Genomic DNA, 9736 nt, shown 5'->3' with positions numbered 1-9736 from the left:
CTGTCATAAGAACGGAGGGAGTGCTCTGTGATCATGGCACCAGATCAGAAGGTCTCCCACGCAGAGAACGGCCGAGAATAGCAGATCTCCAAGCTCACAGCGGTCGCATCCGTGACGCGGTTGTGAGCTTGTATGTCAGCTGTTCTCGGTGCGCAATACCGTTGCGCGATGATGTACATATGTCTCGCTAGGGCGCACCTCACTAGCCTACACACAGAGGAGGCTGAATTAACTGAAACCAGCAGAACCACAAAACAGCAGGTTTTGGGATCTGTTGGGAATTCATTACATGTGCGTCCAGTCTCAATGTTTGTAAACAAATAATTGGTCTATGGGAGCTTGTTCCAGGCCGTTGGCCCATAACAGCAGAAAGCTGCTTCAACATATTTTTTATATTTCATTTTTGACACCTTGAGGAGGTCAGCACTATAACATATTTGAATGAGAATTGAATAAGTGTGGAAAAACTCATTGGTTTACGATTGGAGTCATTGGACTAACAGCTATTTCACAAAACTTGAAGAACAAGGCACTGGATTAATAAAGCTTGGCTGTTAGCCTGGTCCGGACCAGGCTAACTTCACAGCTAAATTGCCATAGTAACTAAGGCAGGATTGCATCAATTTTCTTTCGTGAAACCGGATCATGGATAAACATATCCAGGTTTACTGGCTAAATTAATCTGCCGAGCTAACTCAGCTTTCATTTAAGCCAGGATAGCCGAGTAAACCCGGTTTAAACCCGGTTTATGCCTAATCCAGGTTTCGTGAAATAGACCCCTGGTTCTACCAGATCCAGGCTAAGCCGGACTTCACATCAAATCAAATCAAACTTTATTTATAAAGCACATTTAAAACAACGGAAGCTGACCAAAGTGCTGTACAGGGTTGAGACAAACAAAGCATCAACATAATTCAATAAGCGCACGTAGGCGTACAGACAAAAACAATACATTGTTAAGACACAGTAGTGGATCAAGGGCAATTAAAAGCCAGAGAGAAAAGGTGGGTTTTAAGGAGGGATCTGAAAACCCTATGGACTGGGCGGATCGGATGGGGAGAGGGAGGCCGTTCCAAAGTGCGGGGGCGGCAGCAGCAAAAGCGCGGCCACCCCTGGTCCTTTTATTGGTTCGAGGGACGATCAGTAATGACTGATCAGCAGACCTTAGGACCCTGGCTGGAGTATGTGGTTCTATAAGCTCAGCGAGGTATGGTGGAGCTAGCCCATGTTGAGATTTAAAAGCAAATAAAAGGACCTTAAAATTAATTCTAAAATTGACCGGGAGCCAGTGAAGTGAGGCTAGGACTGGACTGATATGCTCACGTCTTTTTGTGCCAGTAAGAAGGCGGGCCGCAGCATTTTGGACCAGCTGTAGGCGCCTGATAGATGACTGTTCTAGACCGGTGTAGAGGGAATTGCAGTAATCGAGTCGTGAGGAAATGAAGGCATGGATAGCTATTTCTAGTTGTGGTCGGGGGAGATAGGCCTTGACCTTAGCGAGAAGTCTGAGTTGAAAGAAACTAGCTTTAACAACGGAACTGATGTGTTTGTCGAACTTAAAGGCGCTATCCAGAATTACATGACGTGTCAGCTTGTGTCTAGGCCTAACCCTTTGTGTCTTACAGTATATATACCATCTGTATTTGTACTTGTGACATAATAGTGATGTCCATACATGGTATGTCCGTTTGTCCTTAGGTTTGGCTGGGACCCGTCCGTTTGTCCTTAGGTCCCAGCCAAACGGACAATACCATGCAGGTTCTAAATGGGACCTTACACTCAAAGAGTTATGGTGGTCCTTGAAATTAAAAGTTTGAGAACCACTAGTGTTGTAATTGTATAGCAGACATGAAGTCCACATACCAGCATCTGACAGAGTGACAAATCGGTTCCAAATGTGATGGAACAGATTCCGGTTGCTCAATGTTGGATCCGGTCCCTCCGGTTCTGGACCCCAACTCTAGTCATCATCATCTATGGGTTGACTATAATCCCTCCTCAGCTTGAGACAGACACATTTGACACGGCAGTAAGCATCAGAGATCTGCCCCACAGTTTCCCACGTGTCCTTCTCTTCACAGTAGCACTCGATGTTACGGAGAGAACTACATGAAGAGACACAAACAAACAACCGTGAGAGACATGTCTGGTGTGGACCAAACGACACCTTTTCTCAGACATTCATGTCGGTATTTACCGGCCATTGACCGGTAAAATGTTTAATTGGCCGGTAAATATAAACACCACCGGCCACCGTGGCCGGTTGGGAAAATGAGGCTATTTTATCATTTAAGCCTATTATTAATATTATTATTTGCATTAAAGTAGTTGGCTACAACCGTTACAATCATAATCATTTAAAGTTTATATCATGATCTGACTGTGGTTTAATTCCGACAGCCTGCTCGGTTGCTGCTGTGCGCTGCAGTTATAGAATAGCCTATTTGTTGTACGATGGTGTTGCGCGTTGAAAATATCAGAGCTACAAGCTCACAGCACGTCGCAACGCGTCGCATTGTGAGCTTGTATGTCTGCTATTTTTGAGCACAGCTGAGAGACACAGCTGTGTCTCCTCCTGATCAGCGCTGAGTAGGGTTGCTCTGGCTCGCTCGGGTGTTGATAAACAGAACCGGGATTTTCCGAGGTGATAGAACCTGTACCAAGCCGGACCCAATTGTCGATAAAGGGACCCGTTCCGAACACGTGTGGGTCGTGGATATTATGCAATCACAGTGACTGTCTGTCTGCAATGGATAAAGTGGTGAAAGTTGGTGAAAGCAACTATAGAGGCAAGTAATCAACCTCGCGCAAGGCCACATCATGACATATATAATTAACGTTAACAAAACAAAACAAAACCTACTTTTGCATATCAAGGTTGAATGAGAATCGATGTAAAGCCCAAAATATATATTCATTTGTTTATACTGTGCGACGGTGTTGCGCAGGGAAACCACAGCCCGAAGGGTAATTAGGACTCGCCCCAAAACACCCTCGCCCCCATTTTTCAGTCGGACCAGCGGTTCTTGTATTCTTGTATTTGTTTTAGCCTACTGAGGATAAGGGTAGATATAGGTTTAGGATTAGGTATAGTTTTACTGAGGTTAAGATTAGGAATAAGGTTAGGGTTAGGCATAGTTTACTGATATGTTTAGGAACACCAGGCGAATACTGCCGGATTTTCCCCGGGGCGACTTTGTTTGGGGACGAGCCGCGAGCGGGAGTTTTGGTATTCGACTCGCAGCAGTTCACTCATGCCCACTTTATTCATTTCATTTTTGGCAAGCAACATCTCTGCATGATATAGACTATAGTAGATCATATAATTTAGTTATCTATAAAAACAGGAACAGATTGCATCTGTGATAAAGTGGAAAGAAGCGCAGCTCTAACGTAACAAGGTGTAATGATCAGTTGGGTGCATGTATGCAGTGCAAATACGCATGTGACGTTAATTATAATATATGGCCGGTAAATGTATTCTTTGGCCGGTAAAATATAATCCTGCCAGCCATGGTGGCCGGCCCAAAAAATGCCTAGCGGAAACCCTGATTCATGTAGCAGCAGTGTCATACCTATCATAATCGTCGACAGCGAAGTCCTTCCCTCCTAGTACGTAGATCAATCCATCCACCACAGCCATGCTAGGCGAGAAGCGTTTCACTTGCATGGGGGCACACATGGTCCACTGGTTGGTCTTAGGCTTGTAGCACTCCATCCTATTTTCCATTGTCCTTTCATCATCATACAGACCACCTATAGACGAACACAAATTAACAGGATAGTAACTGTTAGTGTGTTTTATTAGGTGAGTCTACTATGGAACTAAGATCAGTGGTGGAAAGTAACTTAATACATTTACTCAAGCACTGTACTTTTACACCACTACAAGTCAGAGGCAAATACTTTATTTTATTTATTTTTGCAATTAAACAGTTTACTACTTACTTATTAATGTTGCTCATTTTGATTATTTATACTAAACAAACATTAACTGATAAATGATGATTATTATTATAGGTTGAGCTACACAGCTACTCCACCTGTACCAGATCTAACATTACAGTGATGAATACATTAATGCATTACTTATTACAATTCAATATACAACTGTGAAACTGTGAAAGGGGCCATTCTGCATATTGAGTATTTTTATGTTTAGTATTGCAAGTACATATGAATTTTATGCCTATATTTTTGTACTTTCTCTTGAGTAAAAAAATATTTCTATATTCTGGTATTGTTATTCTTACTCAAGTAAAAAAGAAAACAGAGTACTTCTTCCACCACTGACTAAATAGAAGTAAGATACCTGTAACATAGATCTTTCCATTCAGAACACAAGCAGCTGATTTATTACGTGGAATCTGCATAGGAGCGACTTCTGTCCACACTGATGTTTTAGGGTTGTACTTGGCCACCTCAAAGAGCATTGATGCACCACCTAGAGTCCAGGAGGACACACACGTCAAAACATTGATCACCGTCAACAGGAGAAGCATGAATACATAATAATACCAAAGGATTTGTACATTTTCAGTGAACCATTATGCTTGACATACACTAACACTACATGAAAAACACAACTTCATGAAACCCAGCAGGCTGAACCAGAAGATAAATAAATCTGTTCCATACCAATAAAATAGAGCTGTCCAACTAGTGCGACCACATCACAGCTGTTAGAATCGTAATGCGCTGCCACACCGACAGAGTGCATGATCTGCCAGGTGTTTGTTGGGGTCGTAGCGTTCCATCGAGTTGGCAACCCCCCAGCCCCCCACTGCAAACACATATCCATCCAGCATCACCAGACCTATGTAACATGTGGAGTTGAGCAGAGAAAAAATAAAAGTAAAAATGATTAAGTGATTACCTTGGCCATAGGCGCCGATCCTGTGGGTGCTCAGGAGATCGAGCACCCCACGGGAGACAGCGAGCACCCACTGGGAATGCGCCGGTCGGACGGTTAAAATGCTTTGTAACATGCACACTGCGCAGGATGCATGACGGCCGGTCTGGGCCGGTCTTACGGGTCTTATGGGCCGGTCTTATACCACACGTAATGCTGAAGAGATGTCTGTCATTAATACTCTCTCTGTACTCTTTAAAGTCTGATTATTAATTCCTTGTTCCAAAAGTTATCATCCGCCAATAATCAAATTGCACAACTTCGACTCCCATTGGCTAAATCATAAATCAGCGCCCCTGACCTTGGCCATATGCACTATGCTGCATCTCATTGGGTAACCAAGGCAAAAACACTTTGCGGTTATTCCAAAACAAAGACAGGGCAACAGCTCATTTTAAATGCTGGAAATGTGATTAATGTGAAAAAACTATCTATGATCTATGTTATAATTTGGCATTCTCATAAATAGGCATGCAACAGTATACCGTATTACCGCGGTATGAACAGCCACGGTATTGATACTGTGAGATTTCCGAGCTCACAGTATTTATTTATGTATTATTGCATGTGCATATGCACAGCTCCACTCACACAAGCCGCAAGAGACTTGTGATATAATAAACCATTTCACTTCATAAGCGGTCAGTCACATAATACAATTTCACAGTCAGTAAAAGCCCTGCTTGGTTTTGATTTAAACATCAGCTGCAGTACATTGAATGGGGGTTTCCTACCTGAAAAAAAACCCCAGATCATATTGTATTCCATTGGCTGCCTCTTGATTTAGTCCAAGCAGCTAAAATAGGTTTTTTGTTTTGTTTTTTACAGAAAAAATGCTATAATGCTCAAATGCTCTCAGGCAGGATGCCATCTGTGCCATCACTAGTTGTTGATGTGTGACTGACTGATTATTACTGTGCACATGTACTAAATAAGACTTTGTGTTTGAGCATAAATATGCATTTTGAGAACACAATGTTTTTTCCCGCGCGGCGCATTCCTCCCCCACACCTTCAGCTGCTGGCTAGAGGAAACACTGAGACGCCTTTTAAAGGGATAGTTCAGATTTTTTGAGTATTTTCTGTAGGAAATACTTACCATTAATGTAGTGGTTGCAAAGGTATTAATTGATTGCCCGAGTCCCGTGGTCAGAGTTATGGTCCGTTTCTGATAAATATGAATGTAGTCGTCATTTGTATTGTTGACCTATTTCTACCATATAGAGCAGGTTTCGTTCAATTTCGACCCCTCTGTCACATGGTACTATTTTTTGTGTCATATATTTTGTGAGTGAGTGAGTAGGCTGCCGCGGCGCAGTGATTCTGGACACAAACATTAGTACCATGTGACAGAGGGGTCGAAATTGAACGAAACCTGCTCTATATGGTAGAAATAGGTCAACAATACAAATGACGTTAGTTTTTTTAATTTATTTATTTTTAATGAGCGGCCCCCACAAAATCTACTAATCTACCGAAACTACTTCATATTTATCAGAAACGGACCATAACTCTGACCACGGGACTCAGGCAATCAATTAATACCTTTGCAACCACTACATTAATGGTAAGTATTTCCTACAGAAAGTACTCAAAAAATCTGAACTAACCCTTTAAGAACCTGCTCATTTTAATACATTTCCATATAATTAGATATTAAATATAAAAGCAACTGATATTGTCTGGAATTATAATCTGAAATGTGTAAATTTGGTTACAGATTACAGATCCTAAATTGATTGACTCTGATGGTAATCCTCACCTGATGTAACCACAGCATATCCGTTTACATCCACGGGCAGTCGTCCAAGAGCCTTCCACTGATTGGTCAGGGGATCAAAGCTGAAAACTTTATCAAAGCCCTCTAAAGTTTTAGTCTCTCCCAACGTCACGATCACTTCAACAAACAGAGGAGAAGGAGCAGGTGAGACAGAGTAGATTTAAGAGTTGAAGGAGGAACCAAATGTATTTCGTTGAACTATCAGTGTTGTAGCCCCAACCCTCTGGAACCCTCTCCCCATGGAGATTAGAACCTTCTGGGATAGAGCTTTCAGTGTTGTAGCCCCAACCCTCTGGAACTCTGTCCCCAGAGAGGCAGCACCAAATTAGCAGTCACTGAATGAATCTCATGGAGAAAATTGGTATGCATTTTGACATGTATAAAAGCGCAAAAAAATAAATGAAAGCTTGAATTGTAAACTTAAAATAATGAAATCATGATGCAACTAGAAGGTCTTCACCAGATCAGGTAGGTTATTGGGGCCTCGTGGTGGCGCTATAATAGGCCAATGTGAAAAGGGTGGCATTTCTTCCTCGGCATAGTGGGAATGTGCGTGCAAAATTTCACGGAAGTTCATGATTTGAGGCATTTTGTTCAAAACCAATCCTGCAAACTTTGGAAGCCAATCAGGAAGGAATAATGAAGAATTGAACGGATCCGTCTTGATCACATGACCAACATTTCACGGCAATTGCACACTGTGTTCATGATTTGAGGCATTTTGTTCAAAACTGACCACTCCTGCAAAATTTGGAAGCCAATCTTAGCCAATCAGGATGGAATATGAAAAATCCGAAAGACCCGTTTGATTTAATGACTATAGAGATACTGTGCATTGATTTGTGTGATGTTTGGACAAAATCTGTATGAATAATAAAAAATAAAAAAAAGGTTTTGCAGAGATCGGCCTCCTGGTGGCGCTATAACAGGCCGATCTGAAAAATTCGGGGGCAGAGATTCTCTTCTGACATCCAGGGAGTGTGCGTGCACAGTTTCGCTGCAATCAGACCAACGGTGTCGGAAATTAGCTGTTCAAAAAGAGCTAACGGACAGACACACGGACAGGGTGCAAAACATTAGCCTCGAGTGGCCAGACAATATCACTGGCGAGGGCTTTTCTTTTTTTCTAATGGCAGATACATCTGGAACCAAGCTGGCAAAACATAGTCTTGGCCATGCCTTCGGCCTGGCGGAGACAATAACCATTATGAAGCCTGAATAACAAACCTATTTTTTATTGGCAGATAAGCTTTTTCCAGCATCATCAGGGCCAACATGCATGCATGTGTTCAGCAGGGTACCTGTGGTCCTGCGTGGGCGTGATGTGTTACAGTAGGGACGCTCCTTGGCTTCAGAGATGAACCTCTGGCTCTGAGGCTCAACCACAGTGAGGAGGTAGGAGGGACTGACGAGAGGCAGACGGATGTGCTGTAGCACCTAAAAGAATGCATAGAACACCAAGTATTTACTAATCCAACTGGAACAACGTTATATAATAACTATGCATATTACCAGCCAGTAGCACACATACAGTAGATGCCAAATATGTATTGGAAAGTTACTCTAGAAACTAACATGCATTTAGAAGACCCCTGACACATTGATAGGCAGAGACCTCTGATCGTCTGGTAAGGTGAGAATAAGAAATGACTGACCTTTTCAAAGCTCTGCATGCGGGTAGGACACTTGTCTAGCCACAGCATGGCAGCCTCAAACACCATGTCCTCCTTGGGCACATTGAGATGGTCACTGGAGAGAACCTCTCTCAGTCTTTCTACAGAGAGAGACAGGAACTCTTCCTATTGGTAGAAAACAAAATACAGTAGATTAGAGACCACTGTGACTGGCACTGTGACTGATTGAATGTTTCTACCCAGGTCTGGGTCAGTTGTGGTGGTGGTAGGTTGAGTAATAATAAAAATAAATAATAATAAAAAAAAGTTTTAGCAGATAAAAAAACCAACAACAGACAAAATCAACTCGGGAAATGTATGATTCCTCAATCACTGACCTGCTGGTAGATGACACTGAAGTGTTCCAGTATGTAATCCATGCTGTGTTTCACCAACATTTCACAGGAGTGGTCATCAGCAGAGCAGTAAGTCTCTACACAGTTATTTATGTCCAGGTGACACATCATGTATTTACAGCAGGCCTCGCGAACAGCAGTGACATCAAACAAGTCTGATGCTGCTAGCAGGGCCTAGAACAAATGAACACAATGTCTTTATTAAGCACTGACGTCATGTCGGACAAACATGGATGGACACAATGAATGAGGTTTATTATGATAATACATTACCTTCACATTATCAGTAGAGATGGAAACCTTAGAAGTGTAGGCATAGTTCACCAGCAAACCAATCATCTGAGGCTCCACTCCTCTGATGGTCACCCTTTCCTGTGTGGACTCCTTCATACCAGATGTAAACATGGCCTGTGCAGGTTGAAAAGCTGAATGGTTGGCTTGGGTGTGTTCATGGCTTAGGCCTTTCTTATTTACATTGTGTCAACGGTTAATTGAATTAATTGGATATAGCATGGAAATAGCATGATGATCGGTTCCCCTTAAGCAGAATTGAAATATATTTCCTTAACAGCAGGTCAATAAAAGTGTCAGTGTTTCCCCTATATGCATTTAACAGTGGCGGCACGCTATGCCTAGTTTGTGGTTGCCACAGCTTGATTTTTTAAGCGACGCAGCGGCGGACTGGCCATTTGGCGTACCGGGCAAATGCCCGGTGGGCCGCTGGGCCAGTGGGCCACTGGGCCAAAAAAAAAAAAAAAAAAAAAATTTTTTTTTTTTTTTTTTTTTTTGAAAAATATATTTTTAAAAATGTTTTAGGGTTATTACGGTCATATCCGAGTCGCGCGGCCTAATTATTAGTTACGTTAATGTTTGGGCTGGGATGCTTTCCAGCAGGCGCCTCAGTGCGGCCGCAGAGTTCATGTGCAGGGCTGGGCTGAAACAGTGAAACGCTCCCCCCCCCCCCCCCCGTTGACAAAATCGGGGGGGGGGGGGGGGCCGGGCCGGACCAAAATGCC

The 9736-nt window shown here is 42.7% G+C and overlaps 1 protein-coding gene across 1 annotated transcript; it reads right to left on the bottom strand.

Annotated features, from left to right (window-relative positions):
• Positions 1-1960: 1960 nt before the first annotated feature.
• On the bottom strand, positions 1961-7868 carry LOC311063091 (kelch-like protein 24; the record flags this gene model as incomplete). The annotated part of the gene is made up of 5 exons (XM_084082300.1): positions 1961-2105; positions 3576-3756; positions 4313-4444; positions 6674-6808; positions 7832-7868. The coding sequence occupies 5 exons, from the start codon at positions 7866-7868 to the stop codon at positions 1961-1963; spliced, it is 630 nt and encodes a 209-aa protein (XP_083938426.1).
• Positions 7869-9736: the final 1868 nt, after the last annotated feature.

Source organism: Gymnoscopelus microlampas, assembly GCF_963454915.1.
Source record: "Gymnoscopelus microlampas genome assembly, chromosome: 16".
Lineage (NCBI taxonomy): Eukaryota > Metazoa > Chordata > Actinopteri > Myctophiformes > Myctophidae > Gymnoscopelus > Gymnoscopelus microlampas.
This window is presented reverse-complemented; position numbering and strand designations above follow the sequence as displayed.